General features: G+C 57.0%; 3 protein-coding genes across 5 annotated transcripts; all 3 read right to left on the minus strand.

Moving 5' to 3' along the window:
* Positions 1-49: 49 nt before the first annotated feature.
* On the minus strand, positions 50-7,894 carry MCOLN1 (mucolipin TRP cation channel 1). The gene is made up of 14 exons (XM_072947818.1): positions 7,676-7,894; positions 6,146-6,351; positions 5,235-5,402; positions 4,981-5,146; positions 4,486-4,594; positions 4,152-4,248; positions 3,845-3,944; positions 3,581-3,687; positions 3,327-3,476; positions 3,075-3,176; positions 2,566-2,688; positions 2,014-2,229; positions 374-504; positions 50-275 (listed from the first exon to the last, which is right to left on the minus strand). The coding sequence occupies exons 1-14, from the start codon at positions 7,704-7,706 to the stop codon at positions 239-241; spliced, it is 1,743 nt and encodes a 580-aa protein (XP_072803919.1). The 5' UTR covers positions 7,707-7,894; the 3' UTR covers positions 50-238.
* A 1,755-nt stretch (positions 7,895-9,649) lies between these two features.
* Positions 9,650-13,691, minus strand: ZNF358 (zinc finger protein 358). 3 transcript variants are annotated; one of them, XM_072947820.1, is made up of 3 exons: positions 13,512-13,691; positions 11,747-11,809; positions 9,650-11,467 (listed from the first exon to the last, which is right to left on the minus strand). In XM_072947820.1, the coding sequence occupies exons 2-3, from the start codon at positions 11,754-11,756 to the stop codon at positions 9,726-9,728; spliced, it is 1,752 nt and encodes a 583-aa protein (XP_072803921.1). In that variant the 5' UTR covers positions 11,757-11,809; positions 13,512-13,691; the 3' UTR covers positions 9,650-9,725. The 3 variants fall into 3 exon arrangements, with proteins under 3 accessions (XP_072803921.1, XP_072803923.1, XP_072803922.1); XM_072947822.1 differs by having other exon boundaries at positions 11,704-11,809; positions 13,512-13,639; XM_072947821.1 differs by lacking the exon at positions 11,747-11,809 and having other exon boundaries at positions 13,512-13,677.
* Positions 13,692-18,858: 5,167 nt separating this feature from the next.
* On the minus strand, positions 18,859-24,079 carry SAXO5 (stabilizer of axonemal microtubules 5). Its single transcript, XM_072947024.1, has 10 exons — positions 23,960-24,079; positions 23,674-23,815; positions 22,768-23,341; positions 21,543-21,649; positions 21,350-21,450; positions 20,995-21,107; positions 20,804-20,913; positions 20,256-20,457; positions 19,613-19,698; positions 18,859-19,105 (listed from the first exon to the last, which is right to left on the minus strand). Exons 3-10 carry the CDS (start codon positions 23,318-23,320, stop codon positions 18,878-18,880), a joined length of 1,500 nt encoding a protein of 499 aa, XP_072803125.1. The 5' UTR covers positions 23,321-23,341; positions 23,674-23,815; positions 23,960-24,079; the 3' UTR covers positions 18,859-18,877.
* Positions 24,080-24,088: the final 9 nt, after the last annotated feature.

The raw sequence follows: 24,088 nt of genomic DNA on the forward strand, positions 1-24,088 counted from the left end.
AAAGGGACCGAAAGCCAGTTGGCGCAGGGACTACCCCTCCCGCTAGAAATGAGAACACATTTATTTTCCCGTTTATTTAACACCCACCCTACCCCTGTCCCACTCGTGTCCAACCCGACTGGCCCAGGCCCGCACAGGGCGCAGCAGGGAGCCGGTCTTTCAAAGCAAACCCTAAAAATAAATAAGCATGGGTCTCCGTAGTCCGGAGGCTGACGTCCGGTGGCTATCCAGGTCCGAGTCAATTCACTAGCAGCGAATCCTCCTCCGAGGCGTCCCTGGAGGAAGGGCAGTGTCAGCGGAGGCAGAAGGCATCAGTTCCCTCCGGCCCGCTTCCCTTCCCCCAGCCAATCTCCAACCCGGCCTCGAACCGAACCTGCCGCAGCAGCAGAGGAGGCTGCAGGCGGAGCCGCTCCCGCGGCGGAATTTGCCCGAGGTGGGGCTGTCCTGGCACTGCGCGATGTAGGCCTGGAGCTCGCTCTCCTCGGCGCCCGCTCCGCCCGGGTGCTGGGGAGAGATGCCCAGCCACCGACATGAAAGTGGCCTCGGCCTCCCAAAGCCCTTGAGCTGTGCCCTCCCCTCCCCCCCACCTCCAGCCATCTGCATCTCCTTGCTGTTCCTCGAGGACCAACCAGGCTCCCACCTGTGGGCCTCTGACTTGCCGTGCCCTCCACCTGTTGTTCCTCACGGTTCGCTTCACACGGAGACGATCCTTGACCACTGAATGTGTGCATACTCTGCATCTCGGTCAGTTGCTGCCCTCTGCTGTGGCTCCAGCGCCTGGAGCCTTGCCTGACACAATCTGGATGCTTGACAACCATCTACTGACTTGAGTACACACAGTGGGAGCAAGGTCTAAGCTTGTACACCCAAGGCTGACACACGTGTGTGATTTTTCAGTGCTAGAGTAGGACCGCCAGGCCTCCTCAGTGACAGAAGCATGCCTGTGGGATGGCTGTATCCATGCCCGGGCCCAGCGGGGTGCACACCTGCATTGCCACCTGGAGTGAACGTTCTAGCTTTCAGCTGAGCCTTCACCCCTCTCAACCTCATGGGGCCGCTCTCTCTTCTCCAAATCCTTTTTGGTTCTAGGTTTTTGCTTTGGCACCTTCTCCTGGTGCTCCCTCTCTCTTGGGGTTCCTGTCTCACCAATCCAGAACTTTCTGAGATGATGGAAATGTTTGATCTCTCTGCTGTCCATATCTGGTAGCTACTAGCTACACTGGCTTTTGGGCACTTGCCATGTGCATGGTATGACTGAGGAACCGAATTTAGAATTATATTTCATTTTAGTTAAAGTCAAAATTCAAATAGTGACATGTGGCTAGACATCAGTACTGGACAGCACATTCTAGAAACTTTCCTGGGCTCACCTCAATACCAGTCTAAAGCAGGGGTCCTCTGTAACTTTCCATACTTCCATTACACCCGTCGTTGGTCGGTCATCATACTTCCGTTTGTGCACCAGACTGCCTGCGCAGTGGGCTTGGACAGACCATGTACACCTGCTTTCCAGGATGCCCAGCACCCAGCACAAGGTTTGGCATGGGATAGGTCCTCAACTATGTTTGCCAAAAGATTCTGTCTACCTGCCACCCCATGTTCTGCTCTGACCCCCACAACCTGCAGGACCACCACCATTCCCCAGACCCAAACAGCCCCCACAGAACAGAGTGGCTGGAAGCAGGGCTTTTGGAATCAGATAGTCCTGGGCTAAGCCAGACTTCACTGCTTGCGTAGAAGCTGACCTTTGGCAAATCCCTGAAACTCTGTGACTTGGTCTCCCCGTTGGTCAAAGCAGACGCAGGAACCCTCCCTGGCCCCTGATTCTGAGTCGCCCTCTCCTTTGGCTACGTGGAGTTTCCCTCATTCTCTTCCTGTGTCCTCTCCTCACCCCACCATGTCCTCCCAATGCAACTGCAAGGGCTTGGAGCCCCAGTCGGGGCCTGTGTGTGTGTGGGCAGGTTGGTCCATGGGGAGGCTGGCCGGGAGGGGGCGCACGGGCCAGCGGCTGACCTTGATGGTGTCGTAGGCCCCGGTGATAAGCGCGATGAAGAGGCTGAGCACCATGTAGATGAAGAGGCTGATGAAGGAGTACAGGTAGAGCTGGGAGAACAGCCAGACCAGGCTGCTGCGGCCCTGCTGCGCCTGCATCGCCGCGAAGGTCACAAACATGTCATCCCCGTTGATAAGCGAGAACAGGCACTCTGACACCATGGACAGCGAGCGGAACTGCCGGGGACAGGGAGTTATGGGGTCACAGGGGGCTGAGGGCATGGCTGTCAGAGGGGACGGTGGACAGAGGACCAGCAGGCACGACGGGGCCACCTGGGGGGGTGTCACTGAATAATGACAAGGTCACAGGGTCAAGGGCAGGATTACCAGGGGTCAGAGGGGACAGTGGGCAGAACTGTTGCTGACCTGCTGGTAAGATACCACAGGTCGAGATAGGTCATTCAGTGTCACCAGGTCAACAACACATAAACCAGGAGTCAGAGGGCTTAAAGTGAAAAGGGGTGCCAGGGACTGGGTCACAAGCACCACCCCCTGGTCCTGGCCAACCCCTACCTTCACGTGGTAGGGACCTAACACGATCCAGCCACAGAAGCAATAGCCCAGGTAGATGACAGCCACGCAGCAGCAGAAGCGCATGACGCTGGGCAGGGCCACTCGCAGTGTGGCAATGAGGATCTGTGGGCAGCAAGTAGGGGACAGCCGTGAGGGCATGGCCACAACCCAGGTGGGCGTGAGATGGGACAAAGAAGGCAGGGCCTGCCCAAGGGCACACTGGGGTGACCACAGAAGCGAGGGGAGCTAAGAAGGGGCCAGCTGGAGCTGAGGGGGCCCCACGGCTGGACCCAGTGGGGTGGGTATGAACGAGCAGGCTTGTGCCCCTGCCTGGGGCACAGTGACAGGTCTGCCTGGGGTGGCCAGGTATGGGGAAGAGGCTCATGGCAGGTCCTCTGCAGGGGCTGGTGACTGTCATCTGTGAGTGAACTGATCTGGGGCTGTGGGTTGGAATTAAGGGAGAGGTGGCCGTGCGTCTCAGAGGCCCTGGCTGTGCGTCTGAGGCTTACATTGTACTTATGGAAGAAGGTCAGGTAGCGGATGACGCCGACCCAGACGAGCAGCGTTGAGGTGCCCAGGAGGATGCTGCAGACGTCGTAGCTTGCGAGGTTCTAGGGGCAGGAGCAGTGTCACCCCCATCAGGCCTGGCCCTTCCCTGGGGATGTGGCCCCGCGCAGGCATCAGCAGGGATGGGGGAGAAGGGGACCACGGTCTCCGGGAGGAGATGATGGGGCTCCGGGCAGGATGTGGGCAGGACCCACCTTGGCTTCGATGCCAATCTTCATGATGGTGCCGGAGATGGTGAGCACATCGCTGGTGACCAGCAGGATGTACCAGCCATTGACAAACTCCAGCCGCTCCCACAGGCTGATGACCCGGCCCCGCTGCCGCCTCATGAACCTGACAAACTCCTGCAGGAAGAGGCGGGCGGGGTGGGGACTGATCCAGGCACAGGATGCTCGTCACTGAGGCCCTGACCTTCCCAGAGCCCGGCGGGGCAGGGGGCGGCTCTCACGTTCTGCAGCAGGAACCCTCGGAGCAGCGAACGGGCACAGAGCAGGAAGGAGAAGGCGCAGGTGAGGATCACCACCACGTCAAACAGGAGCCGGAAGCTGTTGTCTCCTGTGGGGAGGGGGCCAAGGGCTAGGCTGTGGTGGGTAAGGCAGCTGGGCCAGGCCTAGGTGGCTAAGGGGCTGGTTTTGGCTGGTCAGCGGGTTCATGAGTTTCTCTGGGTGAGTAGGGAGCTTGGTCCGTGCTGGTCTGGGGCTCAGGGGCTCACCGTGGCCAAAGACGCTGGGGTGCTTACACTCCTGGATGTGGGCCTGGGTCTCCAGGCTGATGGGGATACGCCCACTGTGTGCCTTATTGTCAAATGTGATCTGCAGGGATGTGGCAGGACAGGAGGGGGAGGGTAAACCTTGGTAGACCCGGCTCCCAGACGATAGATGGTCTCTCTAGCCCCAGCTTCCCCTATCACTCCCATGCTGCCCATGGCCAAGGGTCCCTAGCTTCAGAGCCCAGGAGCCCTATGTCTCCCCCCACCTGCCAACCCCATCACTGGCACACCTCAGGCACCGTGGGCTCACCAGGATGCTGAAGGTGTAGCAGTCTGGGATTTCATTGTTGATCAGGCTCTGGAGGTTAATGGTCTTTAGCTGGAAGTGGATGGTGACGTTGATCAGCCTGGGGGGGAGGCTTGGGTGAGGGGGAGGGGGCTCTGCCTGTCCCTCTCGCCCCCCGGGGCCAGCGCTCCTGCCCCACGCTGACTCTGCAGCTGGCAGAGGAAGTGTCACATGGCAGGCATCCTCCGCCTGGGGGGAAGTGGCTATGGGGAACTACCCCCCAACCCCAGGATGCCTGGAGTCCTGCCTCCCCCACCCTCGGCCCAGCCCTGAGACAGCCCCCTTCATTAGGCAGTACTTGTGGAATTTGAGCGTGAGGTTCTTGTAACTGGTGATGCCATCCGAGTGGGAGAGATCATCACTGGGGGGCACAGGGGGTCTCTCAGGGGGGTCCACCCGGATACAGTCTGAGGACAGGGAGTCAGGGAAGGGACACTGGGGGTGGGGGAGGCACAAGCAGGTCTCCCCAGAGTCCCCGACAGCCCCCTTCCCTACATCACTTCCCTGTTTGTAGTTGAATATTTGCTGTTTGCTCCTGCTGTCTCCCCTGAGTCCCCAGTCTGTCTCATTAGCTACACGTACCCCAGTGCCTGGCATTCAGTGGGCTCCCAAATGTTTAGTGAATTAATGACATTGAAACATAATAGCTCTTTCTGTTTGCCAAGCGTTCTACTAATCATCAAGTTATTAACGATCACGAGAACCCCACCTCCCAGATGAGCAGGAGGCAGACTGGGATTTGAGTCCCAGCAGCCGGGGCTCCCAACAGCTGAGCCCTACCCTGCCTACTCACCAGTGATGACCATCGGGTCGATGTCAAAGGTGTCATTGGCTGGGTCCACGTGGCCCCAGCGGTAGTACCGCTGGCAGAGGGCCAGGGCTGAGCCGTTGGCCCAGGGGCCGCCCCCGCCCCGCACATAGGCGTACTGGCCCAGTGACACATCGGGGAGCATCAGGTACTGTGGGCCAAGAAGGGGAGGGTCCATCAGCCCTGGCCGCTCTCCCCCATGGGCCCACCCACGCCCACTTGCTCCTGGCCACCCGCACCTGGTTCACGGCATGGAAGATGGCCTGGTAGAGCTGCTCCCGCGTGTAGGCTGCAAAGGTATCGTCCACCCCGTCCGAGTAGCCCAGCAGGAAGAGGTGCCGGAAGGCAATGGTGTTCTCCTCCCGGAAGGTCACTGCCAGCTGGTTGCTGAGTCCAAACAGGATGAGCTGGTGGGAGGGACAAGGAGGACTGGTATGGCTGGGATGGGGCCTCCCATGGTGCACAAGTAGAGGAAGAGGAGAGGGCCCACCCCGTAAAGGCATGCACACCTTACATCCCCAAGGTGCTGCACACAGTGGCTGCATATATAACTCCCAGCAACAGCTAACATTCATTCCATGTTTACTGGATGTTGGGTTCTGTGCTAAACCCAAACTTCCAGGGTAAGTGCCACTATTGGGCCATGTTACCAAGGGGAAATAAGCGTGGTAACACGCCCGAAGCCACAGCACTAGACCAGAGCTCCTTACGGCAGGGGCTGGGTCTGATTCATATTGGAGTCCTGAGAACCCAGCGCAGGGCCTGGCAAGGGAAGGAGGGACAACTATCACTTCAGCCACTGAATCAGTTCCCTTGGGGAGTCAGCACAGCATCAGACCGCCAGGGTCCAAGGGCCAGCTCCCAGTGCTCAGTTGCTGTGTGACTTTGGATGAGTCCCTTAAACTCTCTCGATCTCAGATGTCCCATCTATAAAATGGGGCGACAGCAGTTGCCAGGACCTCAGAGGGCATCTGTGAGGTTAAAATGAGCTGCTCCCATACAGATCTCAGAGGTCTTCCTGATTGATCAGTGTCACTGTCATTATCAGTACACTGCTGTGGAGTCAGGACTAGGCTCCGGCTCCAAGACTCTCTTTCAAAGAAAACAGCGGCCACAAGGACCATCCTGCTGGGGCCCCTAAGGGTCTCACCTGCACAGTGACCACCAAGATCTTCACCACTTGCAGCATGAGCTTGAAGGGCTTACGGCCCTTGGCCCGAAATTTGTCACAAGGACTCATGAAAAAGTACTTGAGACGGCGGCGGAGGTCCTCCTCTTCCGGAGGGGTGGTAGGGGCCGGAGAAGCCTCCGCCCGGGTCCCATACCCAGGGCTGGGGGTCAGGAGGCGCTCTGTCTCTGTGGGATGGGAGAGGGCAGTGGGGACCAGGCCTAGGCAGGTTCACCTGCCAACTGGGGAGGCAGGTCCTATCCTCCAGTCAAGAGAGATCTGAGAGATCTAAGGAAAACTAGAAAATCTGCAGCGTTGTATGGATACGTGCAGCAGTGCTGCTCAGAAGTTACAAGTTACTTAAAAGGGCCTGAGTTGATTCCTGACCCTGCTACAGGGCACTCAGCCACCCTGAGCCTCAGCTTCCTCCTCTGCAAAATGGGACAATAAAATCTCTCACCAGGACGCTGAGGACTTGATACTTACAAAGCACTGAGTCTCTGAATCTCAATAATTCCACAGTGAATAGAGGCTATTCTAAGCATTGCTTACTCCCTTCCATTTCGACCAGCCTAAGAGGGAGGTCCAAGTTTTCAGCAACTGCTGGGGTCAAAGCTGATCACAGCAGTCCAGAACTGTCCCTGACACACACACACACCTCCACTGGGAGAACCCTGCTTCTTTCCAGGGCCTGGCTGGTCCCCTGCCTGGAACAGCCACCAGGATGAATGTGGGCACTGTCAGAACCTGTCCTGCAGGAAGGGCCAGCTCTTGGCTGGTCCCTCTGGAGCTCAGATGCTGTAGTGGTTGCTTACCAGACAGTCAGATGGGAAACTGGAGGCTGGACCACCTCCCAAGCTAACCCACCCCAGACTCCACCAGCCAGGACACCTTTCAGGTGTCTCCAGTTGGCTTAAGAAGGGAAGATCAACACAGTGTCTTCCTCCAGGCTCCCCTGCAGGAAGCGACTGAGTTCAGGAAGGTTGAGCTGGGTGTGGAGATCTGAAATTGAGTTAGGCGCCTGGGTTCAAGGACTCAGTTCCTCCAGCACTCCCCCTGAGTTTAGAGAAGCTGACGTTTGCCTCCTGGTTTGGGGAAGAAGGGCCTGGGAGTCACACGTGAGGGGTAGAGAAGCTTGGGGCCTGCTGTCTGAGTTCCAGCAAAGCTAAGCAATCCGAATTCACGCTCAGAATGCAAATCTTGGGACCCTCGCCGCCGCAAGTCGGAGAAGCTGGCGTCCCGCCAGCTCCCTGAGACGAGGTACTCTGAGCAGGGCCTGAGTTCAGGAAGGGCAGTCTGGAGTCCCGCCACTCTGAGATCGGAGAAGCTGGTGCCCACCTGCCGCCCAGGTTCTAGGAGCTGTCTGCCCATATGGCCGCCACGGAGAAGCGGGGAGGTCAGCACGGGAGTTGACGAAAGGGAAATCGGGAGCTCCGCCGCCCCAGGTCGGAAAAGCCGGCCGGCCGACCGCCGCCAGCGTTCGGGGACCCGCGGGGCCGCCCGCGCCCTCACCTGAGCCGCGCGGGCCTACGGGGCCTGCCATGCCGGGGCGGGGAGCGCCGGACGCCGGCGGGCGCTGCGGGGCAGCCGGGGTCCGAACGCCCACCGCTGTCACTGCGGCCTCTCTCCCTCGCGGTGCAGCTTCAAACCCTCCCGTATCAGCTGACTCGCGCCCCAGTCATGTGACCAGGGCGGCCCGAGAGCCAGGTGACGGGATCCGGTCCCGCCCCCTGCGCCACGACGACCCCTGCCGGAGCAGCGCGCATGCGTGCCTCAACTGGCCACTTGCAGCGCCCAGGCGGTCGCGAGGTCCTAGTGCCGACAGGTGGGAATTTGCTGGGGGATGGGCAGGCTGTGAGCGCGCCAACGTAGGCCTGGCTCGGTCATGGCTCTGTCATGCCCGCGTCCAGTACCAACCTCTTGACTTCTATGTCCAGTACTTGACTCCTTACCCTCTGGGGGATCAGGTGATGATCCTACATTGTATCTCAAATTCTATCTGCTGGCTCCATCCTCCCAGAAACCCTGTGTTACTCTCAACCCCTTCTCAACCCCTTCCGCTTCTGCGTCTCATCTGAACTATCATCAAATTCTACTTCATTTCCTAATTATCTCCCAAGTAGGAACGCTTTTCCTCACTCCTATGGCTATCAGCCTGGCGTCCCCCAACATTCCTGGCCTGGACCACTGCAACAACCTCCCTGAGCTCAGGCTTCCATGCCTGGTTCCCCCAACCCCATCCCACTCTCCACCCAGCAGCCAGAAGTGTTTTCAAAACATAATTCACATCAGTTCTCTGTCAGAACCTACCAGAGGCTTCCCATTTCTCTGGGATGACAAGCAAACTCCCTACTTCAGTCTACTAAGGCCTTCTGTTCAGGCCTCCCCCTCACCTCCTCCCCTAACGCATCTCTCAGTGGCCCCAGGGCCTTTGCATTTTCTTACCCTAGAGCATAAACATTAACAATACAGTCTTTGGAGTGCAGAAAATTGGGGTTTAAATCTAGATGCTCCCAATCACTTCTGTGTCTTCCAAAACATCCTTTGAATGCTATGTGCCTCAGTTTCCTCCTGTGCAAAATGGGATGCTCAGTCATAATTACCTTCCTCATGGGACTGTTGAGAGAATTAAATGAGAAAATGCAAGACCATAACACAGTTCTGGGCAAACAGTACTGATGATTAAATTATTGGTTATAGGGACTTATAAAGCCCTTTCTCGGGAAAGCTGTCCCCTGTCTAAATTAGAAGTCTTGTTTTACTTCTTCTTGAATGTACCATACTCTGTAATTACTTTTTAAATTTTTTTTTTAATTTTGGGGGGAAGGGTAATTAGGTTTGTTTGTTTATTTGTTTAATTTTATTTTTTAATGGAGGTACTGGAAATTGAAGCCAGGACCTTGTGCGTGCTTAGCATGTGCTCTACCACTGAGGTAGACCCTCCCCACAAATGTTTCTGAACTCCATGAAGGCCAAGGCCATGCTTACCTTGCTCCCTGCTGAGACTAAGCCATCAACAGATGTTTGCTGAATGCATAAATGAGCCACCTCCTTTGTCCCATGGGGTACCTATAATGTGGGATTTGAAGGGCTAGGGGTAAGTTAGGGGAGCAGATGGGGCAGGGCAGCCCACATGGTTTCGTTTCAGCCTCCATTATCAGCCCACTAGACTGTCAACATGCCAGACGTTCCAACATTCATGGAAAAGCCAAGTCCAAAAGAAAAGGATTCTGCTTAGACCACCTGCAGGGTGAGTCTGTCCTTGACTGGGGTGACCAGGTCTAGGGGAGCAGAGAGTGGTGACTGCTGGAATGGACTGGAGTGAGACCCAGTCGGGGAAGCTGGCAAGTCTGGAGGAGGTCATGGGGGAAGCGAGGACACTGAGGTTCCAGAGGGATGTCTGGCTCAGGCCATACCTTCCCATCTCCCGAGGAAGAGGCTGTGCATTGGAGAAAAAAGAGCAACAGGAGAACCACGACACAGAGCCAGGAGGCAGTGGGAGGATTTTACTAACTGCACAACACACAAGTTTCCCAGGCCCCTGTGGGTGCCAGCCTGCCCGTCAGCCATCCGGTCCCAGCAGTGCCCCTTGCTCCTGCACCCACTTGGGACTATCGCCAGTAGGGAGGACTGGGCTGACGGTGTCACGGGTGGGAGAGCCAGGCTCAGGGTGGGACTCAGAGTTGGGGTCAGGGCTGGGCACAGTATCCGGGTCGGGGCTGGGACCAGATCCGTGGTCAGGGCTGGCCGCAAGGTCAGAATTGGTTTCGTGCCCAGGCTCAGGGTCAGAAGATTTGACAGAATCAGGGGTGGGGGTAGATCTAGAGCCAGGGATGGTTTGGGGGTTGGGATTGGGGAGGGAGCCCAGTACAGAGCCAGGGTCAGGGCCAAGGCCAGAGCTGGGGCCCGGGCTGAGGCTCAGGCCAGAGCCAAGCACAGAGACTGCATCAGGACCCAGGAGGGAGACCTGCCCCGGCCTCAACATGGAAGCAGGGCTGAGGCCCAGGCCGGCGGCAGCAGCCGCAGCTGCAGCCGCGGCAGCGGCCGCGCCCTCATGCACCCGCTTGTGCTTGGTGAGGCTGGAGGCTTGGCCGAACGCCTTGCCGCAGAGCTGGCAGCGGTAGGGGCGCTCGCCCGAATGCACATGCAGATGCTGCAGGAGCGCCGAGCTCTGCCCAAAGGCCTTGGAGCAATGGGGACAGGCGTAGGGCCGCTCGCCCGTGTGGATGCGCAGGTGGTGCTGCAGGTTGGAGCTCTGGCCGAAGGCCTTGCCGCAGTGGGGACAGCGGTACGGGCGCTCAGCCGTGTGCGTGCGCTGGTGCTGTAGCAGCGCCGAGCTCTGGCCAAAGGCCTTGCCGCACTGCGGGCACGGGTAGGGCCGCTCGCCCGTGTGCGTGCGCAGGTGCTTCAGGAGCGCCGATCCCTGCCCGAAGCCCTTGGCGCACACCGGGCACTTGTGGGGCCGCGGGCCGCCGTGCGTGCGCAGGTGCTGCGCCAGCAGCGAGCCGTGCCCGAAGGCTTTGCCGCACACCGGGCAGTGGTGCGGCTTCTCGCCGCTGTGGCTGCTGCGGTGCTTCAGCAGCGTGGAGCGCCAGCCGAAGGCCTTGCCGCACGCCGCGCACTGGTAGGGCCGTGCGCCCGTGTGGATGCCGCGGTGCTGGGCCAGCGTGGCGCCGTGGCTGAACGACTTGCCGCAGTCGGGGCAGCGGTACGGCTTCTCGCCACTGTGGGTGCGGCGGTGCTGGCTCAGCCCCGAGCTGCGGCGGAAGGCTCGCCCGCAATCGGGGCAGGAGAAGGGCCGGGGAGGGCTGGCAGGTGCGGGGAGCACCGCTGGGCTGGTGGCCAGGACCTCGGGGGTGGCAGTGAGGTCGGACGAGAGGGGATCCAGGTCTGGAGCAGCAGCCGGACTGAGGGTGTCGCTGTCAGGGTCAAGAACCAGGGGAACGGGGCCGATGACGTCTGGGTCGTCAAAACTTGAAGACATGGGGTCAAGATCTTGGGGATCCAAGTCACGGGTCCCCGAGATGGAGCTCGGAGCTTCCACATCCGGGTCCAGATCCTCGGAGACAGGCTCCAGATCTTCATAGCTGGGGTCCACATCTTCAGAGACAGTGTTGAGGTCTTCCGGGTCAGGCTCTGGCTTTTCAGAAACTGGGTCTAGCTCTTCTGGGTTGGGGTCTAGGTCTTCTGAGTCGGAGTCAAGCTCTTCGTAAGAGGGCCTCAGTCCTTTGTGGCCTGGGTTCCTGACCAGGACGGAGCGCCGCATCCCTGGTGTGGAAGTGCCAGCCGCTTCGGGAGCAGGGTCTGCAGGATGAGGACAGAGGGTGGGTGGAGGTAGGTTCGCGGAATAGGGGTTCTTTTGGAGCCTGGGCAGGGAAGGGAGAGGGGACCAGGCCACGCCCCAGATCCCACTCCAGGACACACACATGATTTCTTCTCTTGTCTTGTACTGAGGGAGACTTTCCATTTGCCCCTACCAGGGCAGGGAGAAGAGGGACCCTAATGGGACATGAGGGGCCCCTCCTTACTCAGCCCCACACCTGGATGGAAGTCATGGGACCCAGCACTAGAGGTCCCCAGTACCCAGCTCCATGGCTCTGCCCCTCTCTCCATCCTGGGTTCCTCCTCTCCTGGGAAGCTTGGGTCCTGTGGAGGAGAGAGAGTCCTGGATGCCTGTCCCCTGGACCATGGCCCTTTCATGGGAAGAGCGTGGGTATCTGGGATCCTGTGCTTGTCACTAAGTACATGGCCTGAATCCCATGGTTGAGGGTGACATATTTGGGGGTCCCTGGTAGGGAGGGTGACCTCTGGCTCACTTCCTAGAGTGGAAACATCCTGACCTCTGAAGCCTCGATCTGGGGGGGAGGGGGGCAAACAACATCTGGTCCTCCTCCTGGGTGACTGGGGGAGGGAGGGAGACCTTGGCTCGCTTCCCAGGGAGGAGACAACCTGAATCCCGAGCCTCACAGTTCTGCGATAGGACTAAGTGTCCAAACACCTGGGTTCTGTCTTAGATGGAAGACGCTGACCGCTGAGTTCTACAACTAGAGTGAGGATGATGATGTAATACGTGGGACCTCTGGAGGAAGCAGGGAGACCCATGGACTCATTAGCCAGGAGGGTAAGGACAGGTGTCCATATACATGTTTGCCCAATTAGATAGAAGAGTCTGAATTCTGACTCCTAACTGGAAGGTCGGCAAAAAGTACCTCTGGCTTCTCTTGGGTTACTGGGGGGACACCTGGGCCATCTCCTAGGAAGAGAGTATTCCTGGATGATTGACCCCATGGCTGAGGTAGATGGGGATGGGTGTCAGGAGACTTTGGTACCTTTGTGGGAGAATTCTAGATCCTGAATTCCAGCTCCATGGCTGGTGGTAGGGAGGGGGATGGACAAACAATAGCTGGGATCCCTTCTGGGGAGCAGGCGGAGAATTCCCTGTAGTGGGGTGATGTCTAGAGCTACTCACCCCCTGGCTAGACACTGGCAGGGGGTTGGGGGGCAAACAACAGATCTGTTCCTGGGAGGCAGGGGGACTTCTGGCTTTCCTTCTGGGGAGGGGGACATCCTGAGCCACAACCCCAGAGCCGGGTAGGGGGATGCAAACAGAGAGGGCTGAGTTCCTAGATCACCTCCTCAACCCAGATCCCACTTTGAAGGGTGGTGGGGTGATGTTGGCTCCCCTACTGGATTTCCCAGGGGTTGGGGGACAGAGGGTCCCTTAAATTGGCTCCTGAATTTCCATCTCTGAGCTGGAAGCCAGGAGGAGAAATAACTGGGGTCCTTCCTGAATTTCTGGGGGGAAGGTGGATGCCTGGATCACCTCATGGGTAAGGGGCTTCCATGACTCTAGACTCCAAGACTGGATAGTGAGGGGAACAAGACCTGGGATCCTGGGGGTCAGAGGGAACCCCTGGATGCCCCTTTTGAGGAAGAGCCTCCTGAACTCCCGACCCCAGGCTGGAGAGTGGGGAGAACAATACCTGGGGCCCTTCCTGGGTTCCTGGCGGGGCGGGGGCCCGGATCGCCTCCAGGGGAGGGGGCTCCTGAACTCCCGCCCGCCCAGCTGAGGGATGCCCCCCATACCTCCCGATGGACGGCGCCCAGCTCGGGCCGGGCCCTCCCCTGGTTCCGCAGAGGCGGAACGGGCGCGCTAGGCCCGCGGGTCGCGCGGCGCCCCGCATTGCTCCCGCGGCCCCGCTCTCCTGGGCCGGGGCGGGCGCAGCGCGGGGCGAGGGGGTATGGACCGAGGTCGCTCCGGGCCGCGCCCCGCGCCGCGGGGGTATCCCCGCCCGCCCGCCCCCCATCGCGGCCCCCGCCCGCCCGGCCCGCTCGCGGGGACACTCACCCGGCGCCCCTCGCCCCTGCCCGGCCCGCCGCGCCCGCCGGCGCCCCCGGGGCCCGCAGGAAGCCCCCCGCCCGCCAGCCCCGCCGGCGGCCCCCTCGGCCCAGCGGCCCCGCCAGGCGCTCCCGGGGAGCGAGAGGGGCCGGCCGCGGGCCGCAGCGGGAGCTGCTGGGACTTGTAGTTCGCCCGCGCCCGCCTCGGCCGTCGCCATCGCTGCCCCCGCCCCCCGGGCTAGCCTTTGTCCCGGCCCGGCCACCTGGCCGCGTTGCCGCGCCTTTGTCTGCGCCGCGCGCCGCCCGCGCTGTCCCCGCCGCGGCCTCTCCTGCTCTGCGACTCTCTCAGCCCCTCTCCGTCCCTCTGCGCCCCTGCCTCTCTCTGTCTGTCCCTTTATCCCTCTGTGTGTTTCCCTCCGTTTCAATCTTTGCCTCTCTTCCTGTCCCTTTTCTGCCTCTGTCCTTCTGTCTCTGCCTTGTCCGGTTTCCTCTCTCTCCCCTCGTCTCTGCCTCCCTCCCATGTCTCTGACTCCATCTCTGTTCCAGAAACACCAAACGTTCTATCTCTCTCTTGCAGATTGGCAGTGCACTTCGGCAAAGCCAAGACTCAGAATTTTCAGACTTGTGTATCTTTGCTCAGTCCAGCCTTTGTTTCCCCATAAGACTCCTCCTCCAAGGAAAAGAGCTGGGGACACCGAATGTTTCCCTCCTCCTACCCAGTGGCGCAGTGCTGTCGCCAGCAGACTCCCCGTGCCTGGTACTCCCTCTGGAGAGGCCAGGGCCAGGCCTGGGAAGCACTCTGGGCGAACTTTACCTGGAGACACAGATCCCTGTCAAGAGGGAGTGAAACGCAGCCCCCGCAGCTGGCAGCTGGGCCGGGATGTTCTTCACTGAACATAAACAACGGTCACAGAATATAAACAATCATCACACAAGGCCACTCTGTGACCGCGTCTGAGCCGAGATAGAGACAAGGACAGTTTGCAGCCACAAAAATGAATACACATCCTTCTCTGATGATGACTGCTGCTTCTTCCCAATGACAGCCCCGGGTCCATCCTCCCACCTCTGAGATAAAAAGCACCAATACCCCGTCACAGACCTGCCCCCTACTTTCTGCCAGCACTAGGCTAGGGTTGCTTGTACTCGCCTCAACTCTCCTTAAAACTACCCAGCTCAAGCCGGAATCTAATAAGATGCCCTCCTGTCCCCCAGTGACTCTTCCCCCTGTGGGGTCTTCCTTGCTGGAGCAAGCAAAAAAAAAAATTTTTTTTTTTGACTACAGTTTAGTGTCCAATGGTCTTTGGCTGGTGAGTTTTCAAACCACCTAACCTTGAATGCAGCCTCAAGCAAATGAGGCCTCCAGGAGTCTTTGCTCTTCCTTCCCGAACCTTCTAGATCTGTGCTGGACTTCTGGCCTGGGACCTGCTTGCCACCTCTCTGTGGAAAAGCTCTCAGCTGAGAGACTTGAGATCGCAATTGGATTATGCCGCTGGTTCCTCATCCTGCCGCCTCCTGGCTGATCCCATTACAAATAATACTTGTAATGACAGCTGTCGTTTCTGTCTGCCCAGTATCTCTGTCAGCACCTTGTCTTCCCTCTGTGGAGCCCCCTTCACTACTCCAGATGGACCTGTGTCTAACACAGCCCCCAGCACCATGAGATCTAAACTTACCAATCAGAGAACCCCGCCCCCTGAACAATAATGAGGTCTGGGATGAAGCCATGATGCTGGAGGGTCTCATTCTTCCTCTGGGATCATGAGCCATACATAGGGCCTCATTCAGCCTGCAGCCACCTTCCCCGGTTGTCTGGAAGAACAGTCTGCAGACTGAAGCCAGTCTATACCAGGATGCAGAGGTGAGAGTTGGAGAGACAACCCTGACTATAGTGGTTGAGCTCCTGGATATAGCCACACCTGAAGCCAGAAGCTCTGTCTTTCCAATACCAGGAGCCAACAAATTTCCTGGGTATTTGAGCTAGTGGGATTCTGTCCCTTGCATCCATGACAGTCTTGACTAATTTAAAATTAGCTCCTCGAAAGGTTAAAGTATTGAAGGAAATAGCTTAAAATTTGAAATTGAGCCAAGGTGAGGTAGAGGGTCATGGCCACCACATACACATATCTTCATTATAAAGTGAACAGGGCTTCAAGATTTGTGCAGTGCACAGCCTCCCCGGATGTATGTGGCAGCATCATGGAAGAGGCATCCTCAGGAAAGCAGAGCTCTGTTATGTGGAAGAAAAATAGCTGATTAAATTGTTGCCTATTTTCTCTTGGCACGCTAACCTTGTGTCTCCCGAGACTCTGGCTTAAGTAGCTTTGGAGGAAAATATCAGGACGCTGGGATATGTGGATGCTGTCATGAAGCCTTCAGCAAAGTCTTCCAAGACAGGCACAAGCTCCCTCTATACACTCCTTCTTAAAGCAGAGCCTAGCACTTGCTCAATTTTGTGAGATTGCCAGAGCTGAATTCTCTGTCCTGAGTGAAAAGAGGATGTTAGTAATGAGGTGAGAGGTAAGATTGGGATTATCAGAGAACTGGTGGGCATTTGATGTCTCCGCCTACTCTCAAACACTGAGCACTGAACACTTCTGCCTATAAATATACAATTATCTTCATTAGGAAGAGCCTATTGGCTGAGTCGTTCCACCCTCTAGATTGCAGCCTGGGGCAAGACAGATGCTATGGGGATGGGCAGGCACAGGTCTGTTGCTAGGAGACAGGATTCACTAAGATTGGGCTCCAGACTCCAAGATCCTGGTGAGGTTGGAGGAACCAAATCACCCAGGCATCCAATCACAGCATTCCATCCTTCTGGGCACATGATTGGTTCACAGCTGGGCAGGGGACTCAAATGAGCCAATCAGACTGTTTCATATATTCTAATGTGAGGAGTTGGGGGGAACACCCCACCCCTTCCTTTGGGGCTTTAATGATAAGGATTTGGGCTTCCAGTTTTTTGTTTTTTGCCACTGCTTGGAGGGACACGAGGCTGAGAGACAGCAAGGAAGAGAGCATGCGTCTGATGGGGAACCACATGCTTGATGCTAGACCTAATTACGGAGTTTCTTGTTTCTAAGTCAACAAAATCCCTTTCTGCTTGAGCAGCTGGAGCTGGTTTCTGTTATTTGCAAAGAAAATGACCTAAGACAGTAACAAAATTTAGGCATTATTTATTGAGCTGCAGCCAAGTGCTAGGCCCTGTGCCAAGAATGGTACATGCACATTTTATTTACTCCTTGTAACCACTCCATGAAGGAGGAACTGTTGCCCTCCCCATTTCATGGATGAGGAAAGTGAGGGTCAGAGCATGACATCACTTGTTCAAGGACAGAAAGAGATGAGGCTGCTGCTTGGTGATGCTTACCATTGACAAAATATTTTCCTTTCAAAACTCATCTGTCTTCCCATGTTCAATGCTATTATTTATCATCTTATTTCATAAGCCTTTTTGGTTTTTGTAGTTCCTATGAAATGCCTTTTCTTGGAGGTGGGGTAAGTGGGATACAGGAAGGATAGACATAAATCCATAAAATACATCCAGAAACAGCATGATGTAGTGTCTCAGCACTGGAAACTTTCCAGCAAAGTTTCTGTTCTTTCTTGGCAACCCATCCCAGTGCTGATCAATCTTATTGTTAGAAAATCCTTCCTGTTGTGCTGAAATCTTCCTCCTTGTAACTCCTACCCATTTTTCTCATTTGATGTCTGGGTTGCTTTAAACCACCTCTAGAACTGGGAAGAAGCACACATAATCCTGCAACTACAGCTACATGGACCCAAAGCAAGCTTTCTGAGCTTCCTGGCAGGCAAGGTAAAAAGGAAAAGCCTTTTTGTATACATAGTCTGGTCAATAAGCAGACCATCTTTACCAGGAAAGCCTGATTTTTACCCTGGGAATCATTGTAGGATGGGTTTATTGCAGTGGTTCTCAACCAGAGGCAACTCTTCCCCCCTAGGAGACATTTAGCAATGTCTGGAGATGTTTTTGGTTGTCACAACTGGTGGAAGAGAGGGAGTGTGCTACTGGAATATGATGGGTAAAGGTCAGGGATGATAAACGTCCAACAATGCACAAGACAGCCTCCAATAATGAAGAATGATCCTATCCAAACTGCCAATGAAGCCGAGATTGAGAAATCCTGTTTTAGAATGAGATAATTCAGAAGAGTGTAATTATATCATCAGTGGAAGCAAGGAGAAGAGGAAACAACCAGCTGGCCTCAGAGAATTGCTGCCCATGAGGAAAGGGCTCCTGGCCAGGCTTGAGATTGGCTCTCACTGGTCCATTGGACTGGGGGCTTTGGTCTTTGAGGGTCTGACTACAGGGTTAGAGAGCTATGTTCATTCCCTGAAACCACATTCTCAACAGCCTACAGAGGCAGTCCCCAGGCATGGCCACCAAGGCTCATTTTATCCTAGATAGAGCTGGCTTCTTGGTGCTGATCTCACCATACCCCAAGACCTTCAAAATGGGGTGCTGTCCAAGGTACTGGTCCAGGACATGCTTTCTAAGCCCCGTCATCCACTGGCTCCAGGACTCCATCCTATTCTCTTTTCCACCCTTTTCATTCTGTCTCTGGCTAGACACCTACCCCCTTGGACCTGATCATATCCTAATGACTCTTGTTGATTTGCCCCTGGACCCAGCTGTGACCTGGAGGCTAATTGCCCAGCCAGCCAGTGCACCAACCATTCAGCTTTACAGCCTCTGACCACAATAGGGGAAATCACTGGGCCATTCTCAGCATATCTACCCTTCCATGCACCTTCTGAGTGCCATCTAGTCTCTCAATAATCAAAAGCGCCTTCCTACATCCTTGTCTTCCTCCCTCCTCCTTACCTTCATCTTCAGAAGGTGCGCTGTCCCTTCTGGACCCCCAGCCACCCACACTGACCAGTGTGAACATTTCTCATTTATAACAATCTAATGATAGTGAGAGCTATTGTTTGTCTCCATTTTACAGAGGAGCAAATAGAGGCTCAGAGGGGTTAAATGACTTGCCCAAGACTTGTTTCCAGTACACGGAGGAGTCAAAATTTGGACTCTCTCCATTCAGCACCAAGAGCTTACATTCTCAACCCATCACCACACTGCCTCTGTTCAGCATGGTTAAGTCCATCCTCCCACATCATTGAGAACTTGTTGCTGCACCTGAACACCTTACATGGAGTCCAACCACCCAGTCTTTGCACAAGCTGGGATGGTCTCCCTGCCCAGAGTGGGGTGACCCCCAGGGTCTGCAGAAGTATCTGCTCAGGGCTTCTCCATGGAGTCATTCTCTCCTGTACTGCCCCTGCCCCCACAAACACCCCATCCTCTTCCATGGCTAATTGATGGCAAGTGGTGGGATGTTGCCAAAGCAGTGTTTATTGCTGGCTAGGGCATGGGTAGGTAGGGATCTGGGGGGCCTGAGGGTCTACCTTCCCAGCTCCACAGCCCCACTGGTGAGGAGAGCCCAGTGGCACATGACTCTCCTGGAGGCTTTCCCGTCTCAGCACTGCTGGGCCCTTGTACTTGAAGGGAAACTCATCACTGTTTTGGGTTGAGAAGAAGCGCTGTTCACCCAGCGGGGGCTCCCAGTGGCTATACTTGCACTGTGGAGTCAGGATGGGGGAGCTCAGCAGGGCAGCCTGGAGGGTGGCTGGCCCACCCAGGCCACCCTGTAGTCCCTGCACCACCCTGGGGACAGCAGAGAGTGGGGAGAGGCTCAGCCCAGTTTGGCTGATGGTTGGGTCCTGGGGAGGGGGGCAAAAGGGGGCCCTAGATTGGGCTGACCCAGGAGCTGGATGAGATGCTGGAGAGAAACCCGGGTGGGTCCCTGGAATGACCCCAGGGCTGGGATGACCCTAGGTGACTTTGCCCTAACCCTCAACCGTGGCTGATGAGTTGACCCTGACATGAGCCTTCGGCTGAGCTGGAGATGACCTGGTGCTGGGATGACATTAAGATGACCCTGAGCCTGGGGTGACCTAGAGTGACCCTGAGCGGAATTGACACTAATTCTGTGCCTGAAGTGATGGTATAATCTTCCTGAGATAACGCTACACTGACTTGGGGGAGGGGTTACCTGGTCAGAGACATACCCTCTCCCCCTCCCTCACCCGCTGTAGCATCTCCTCAGTCACGGAGGCTGGAGCTGTTCTGTGCGGCATCAGCATCTTCTGGTTCATGGTTAAAAAATCTGGTTCTGGAGATTTCAGTGGGGTGGCTGAGATGAGGGGCTGAGGGAGGATAGGCAGGGTCCAGGGGAAAGGGACGTGGGAGACTGAGCATAGGGTAAAGGTTCCTGGGCTAACGCTGATGTTGTCAGGGGAGGGGGACGGATTAGGAGTCCGGGAGGAGAGGGGAGCCAGGGTGGGCTGAGGAGGCCAGGGACGGGGCTAGGGCAGACTAGCCAAGGTTGGGGGCTGGGAGGGGACCGGAAGAGTAGGCTAGCGGGTCAGGGGGCGGAGCCAGAGTCTCGCAGAGGAGGAAGGGTTAGACTCAGGAGAGGGTGGATATGGAGAGGGGCGGGGCCAGACCAGAGGGTCGGAGTCATGCAGGGGATGGGGCCATCGCAGAGTGCGGATGGGATCACACGGGAGAAGGGTTGTTCAGGGGCAGAGTTGGGATCTTGGTCCATGGGGTGGGATCTAGCTCTTCAGGAGGCTGAGTCAGGCAGTGGAGCGGGGCGGGGTTGGCCAGGGGCGGAGCCACAGTTGTGTCAAGGGTGGGGCTTTCTGGGTGGGGAGTGGCTGCAGTCACCTCCGGTGTCCCAAGGCAGGTTGCTCCGCTGCAAGTGGAGGCTGGGCGCTTTCGGCGGCTTTGGTATCCCAGGTGGGGAATAGTCCGTACCCATGAAGGTCTGGAAGAACTGTCCGAACAGCGATGGCTCCCCTAGGGTTATGTGACTCTGCAGCTTCTCATGAGGCACGTGGCGTCTGGGTGGCTTGGTCGCAGGCAGCGGCTGTAGGACCACATGGCATCTGGGAAGTTCCCTGAGTCAGGGATGCCCCAAGATCAGGATGGAGGGAAGAAGTGGGTGCTGCGTGACCTTGGACGGCTTACACCCTCTCTGGGTCCCGCGTGATGGCACTGGGAGTTGGTACTGTTATCTCACTTTACAGACAGAGCCACTGGGGTTTGGAGTAGTTAAGTGGCTTACCCTACATCATGCAAGTGGATCCAGGAGATCTCTGCACACATGTCAATCTCACCCCCATCTCAGGGCCTTTGCACTTGCTATTATTCACTCTGCTTGGGAAGCCCTTTTCCCTCATGAGCCCTGCTGCATTCTGCTTCTTCCTGCTGACCTGGCCGTGGAAGAAGTGCGTGGAGGTGATCAGGTTGCCCGGACCGGGGTACCTGTTTCCTTCCAGAATGTGTGACTCCGGAGTCTGGTCGTGGTGAAGAACAAAATGTTCTGCCAGAGACAGAGTAGGTCTTGAGCAGCTCTGGGAGGCGGCTGTGGGTGTGAGGGGCAGGGCAGGCAGGCAGCTCTCACCTGGCTCCCGGGCAGAGAAATGTTCACCCTTGGTGGTCTTGTCATGGAAGAGGCCATCTCCAGGACGAATATTCACATAGTGGATGTGGGCTGAGGCCTGGGCCTTGTCATACCTGCGGATAAGGGGGGATGGGCAGTGAGGAGCCATCTGATCAGGGCCCCTGCACCTCCCAGGAAAAGGGAGAGAGGCAGGTTTCTCAATGGCCAAGCGAGGGGATGTTAGTGGTGGGAGATCTGGACCTTGCCTGTGGGTGATGGAGGTCCAAGGGCACAGAATTGGCCCCAGAGCCTTAGGTGGCACACCCCACATGCTGCCCTTGCCCCATCTTGGTAGGAGGCCATGGTCCCTTTGTACCTGTCTGGGGGCAGGACCTGGGGCCTGTAGGCTTGTTTCTGCTCCGGACTCATGGGCCCATAGCCAATCTTGATGTCTCCCAGTTCCACGCTGGAGGAGGCCTGTGGGTGGACGGGGTGGGAAGGTCAAGCCCACCCAGCCCCCATTGCTGCCCCCACCCACCGCCAGCAGCACCAGCACAGCCTCAACACACCCTCTTACACATCAAGGCAGGTGGGCCGGGCATGGCCTGGAACTGTCTCTGGTAAGAGGTCCAGTCGTCCTGTCTCCTGTAGTCCCACTTGAGGGGATTGGGACCCCCTGAGGATGAGCAAGAGGAGAAGAAGAATGAGATCAATTTCCTGCAGCCTCTGGACCACTGGGATCTGATTCCTTGCCTGGGAAGGGGAAGTGGGCAGTCCCGACTAGCTTAGCCTAACGCCTGTCTGGAAAACACCAAAAATAATAAAAATAATGAGAACAAGAACAGCCAGGAAGGTGGGGCGGGCATAGCTCAGTTGTAGAGCACATGCTTAGCAAGCACATGGCCCTGGGTTCAATCTCCAGTACCTCCATTAACAGCAACAAAAAAGAATACTCACCAAGTATTGAGTTAGGCACTGAGGTTAAGTGCTTTGCACCCCATGGGGGGGGTTCCTGGTATTATTCTCACAACTTTTAGCCTCTCTGAGGCTCAGAGAGGTCGAATATCTTGCCAGAAATCACAGAAATTCAGAATCAGAATGGAGTCAAATCCAGTTCCGACAATCCAGAGCCCAACTTGGAGGGTGTCTGATTGGTGACGTCCCCCAGGACTCCTATGGAGCCTCAGAATTGGGAAAATGAGAGTACTCTTTGCTGAGTGCTTACTATATGACAGGTGCATCGTACACTCTGGGCTTTTTTTGGCTTCACCAGTAACAATAAAGTGGGGCCCTGTTGTTGCACCCACATTGCAGATGAAGAAACTGAGGCTTGGAGAGGTCGACTTGCTCAGAGTCACACAACTATTAAGGCGGCAGGGCTAGGGGGTGTGGTGGTGTTGGTGGTGGTGACTTAGCAGATGTCTGACACCAGACCAGCATTCATGACTCCTGCCCACTGCACGGGAGGGACCCTGGAGTGATTCAGGAGACATGCCCATTCTGTGGCTGCAGAAACTGAGGCTCAGGGAGGCTCCAGGGTTTCTCAGCCTCTGCACAGTTGACATTTGGGGCTGGATAGTTATTTCCTGTTGACAGTAGGGAGCTGTACTGTGCGTGGTCAGATGTTTGTAGCATCCCTGGCCTCCTTCCACTCCTGGACAGTAGCACCCTCTGGGTTCTCAAGACCAAAGTGATCCCCAGACACCTTACGCTGGGGGAGGTCGCAGAATCCCTGTTCGCCTTGAGAATCAGTAAGTTGGGCAAATTGCCTAGGTCGCCCGGGCGCGCGCTCACCGAGGTGACAGCAGGGCCCCCGAGGCTTCGGGCAAACGTCGTGGGCCTGGAAGAACTCCCTGTGCGTGGTGGGCGGGATGCGCAGCTTGGCTGGGTCACCGGATGGCACCGAGTCGCGGTCGAAGTTGAAGCGCGCGCCGCGGAGCTGCTCTCCGGCGCGCGCCGGCAGCTCGCGCCAGCCGAAGTCGGCGCGCGCGGTGGAGAGGCCGGTGCGGGCGCGCGCGTCCGCGTGCACGTGCAGGTGGCGGGCCTGCATGGCCGGCGTGCGCACCCGCTCCCTCCACGCCGGCGGCGACGGGGGCCGGTACACGCAGTGCGTCTCCGACACGCGCTCCCCGCCCGCCCCGCGCGCGTCCTGTTGGAAGAGGGACCCTCGGGGCGGCGGCTGGCACGGAGGCCGACGGGTCACGCCGGAGTAGGCGGGGAAGTCCCGATGCGACGTGGATTGCGTGGCGCCCACGTGCAGCCGCGGGTCGGGCCCCAGCGCGAAGTGCGAGGCCTTGAGGAAGTCCAGCCGGAACATGGGGCACGGCAGGGGGGCGCCCGCGGCCATCGCGGGAGGACGTGGCGCCACCTGCGCGGGGGAGGAGACGGGCCTGAGCAAGTGTCCGCTGAGGACAGTGCTCCCTTTTACTTCTTTCTGTGTGCCAGGCACTGGGCTCGGGGTTGGGGACATTATAAGAAACAGGTGCAGCCCCTGTGCATTCCCATTGTTGTGCAACCATCACCTGTCCTCAAGCTGTCTGAGGTCTACCCGCCTCCCACTCCTCTGGGCTCCCAGCGTCCCGCTTAACCCACTGGGACTCTCTGGCCTTTGTTCAGAGCTGAGGTGTCTCTCTCACCCTCTTCTCTGCCCTTCAGTGACTAGACCCTCAGATGTCACCTGCTCCCCTGACTCAGGCTCACCTCCTACAGGAAGCCCTCCCAGACCACTTCAGCCCACAGCTATTTGCTCATGTCGATCTTTTTAGAAGACGTGCACCGAGGGTTTTAACGAAACCACAGTTTTTCAGTGTATATTTTGTTGCTTTTTCAATCCTTTTATCACCTGAAATAGTCGAAAGTCAAGAAGATTTCAAATAGGTTACAGGAAAATTTGACAGGTGAAATTACTAGCCAGGTCACCTTGGAATAAGTCATTGGGCTCCTGTGAGTTTCAGTTGCTTCATCAGAGATGAGGGTAGGTACCTACCTCAAGAAGGGGCATGGGGACTGAGCCTTAGAAAATGCGCTTTACATAGGCCTGACCCTCAAGACTCCCTCTGCCTCCAGTCTTTCAGAGAATGCTCAGATATTCCATCCAATGCTGCGTTCTGTGGTG

The sequence above is a fragment of the Vicugna pacos genome, chromosome 22 (genome assembly GCF_048564905.1).
Source record: "Vicugna pacos chromosome 22, VicPac4, whole genome shotgun sequence".
Lineage (NCBI taxonomy): Eukaryota > Metazoa > Chordata > Mammalia > Artiodactyla > Camelidae > Vicugna > Vicugna pacos.

Bases quoted from the DNA above. Each gene is read 5' to 3' on its own strand.
- ZNF358 (XM_072947822.1), bottom strand. From the start codon at position 11,776: ATGGAGAGAGGGGCAGAGCCATGGAGCTGGGTACTGGGGACCTCTAGT. The intron at 11,468-11,703 runs GTGTGGGGCTGA...CTCATCCTGCAG, and splicing joins GTCCCATGACTTCCATCCAG to ACCCTGCTCCCGAAGCGGCT.
- SAXO5 (XM_072947024.1), bottom strand. From the start codon at position 23,320: ATGGCCGCGGGCGCCCCCCTGCCGTGCCCCATGTTCCGGCTGGACTTC. The intron at 21,108-21,349 runs GTACAAAGGGAC...CCTTATCCGCAG, and splicing joins CAGGTCCTGCCCCCAGACAG to GTATGACAAGGCCCAGGCCT. The intron at 19,106-19,612 runs GTGAGGGAGGGG...CTGACTCCACAG, and splicing joins CTGAGGAGATGCTACAGCGG to TGCAAGTATAGCCACTGGGA.
- MCOLN1 (XM_072947818.1), bottom strand. From the start codon at position 7,706: ATGGCAGGCCCCGTAGGCCCGCGCGGCTCAG. The intron at 3,945-4,151 runs GTGAGCCCACGG...ACATCCCTGCAG, and splicing joins GCTACACCTTCAGCATCCTG to ATCACATTTGACAATAAGGC. The intron at 2,230-2,565 runs GTAGGGGTTGGC...TGTCCCCGGCAG, and splicing joins TAGGTCCCTACCACGTGAAG to TTCCGCTCGCTGTCCATGGT.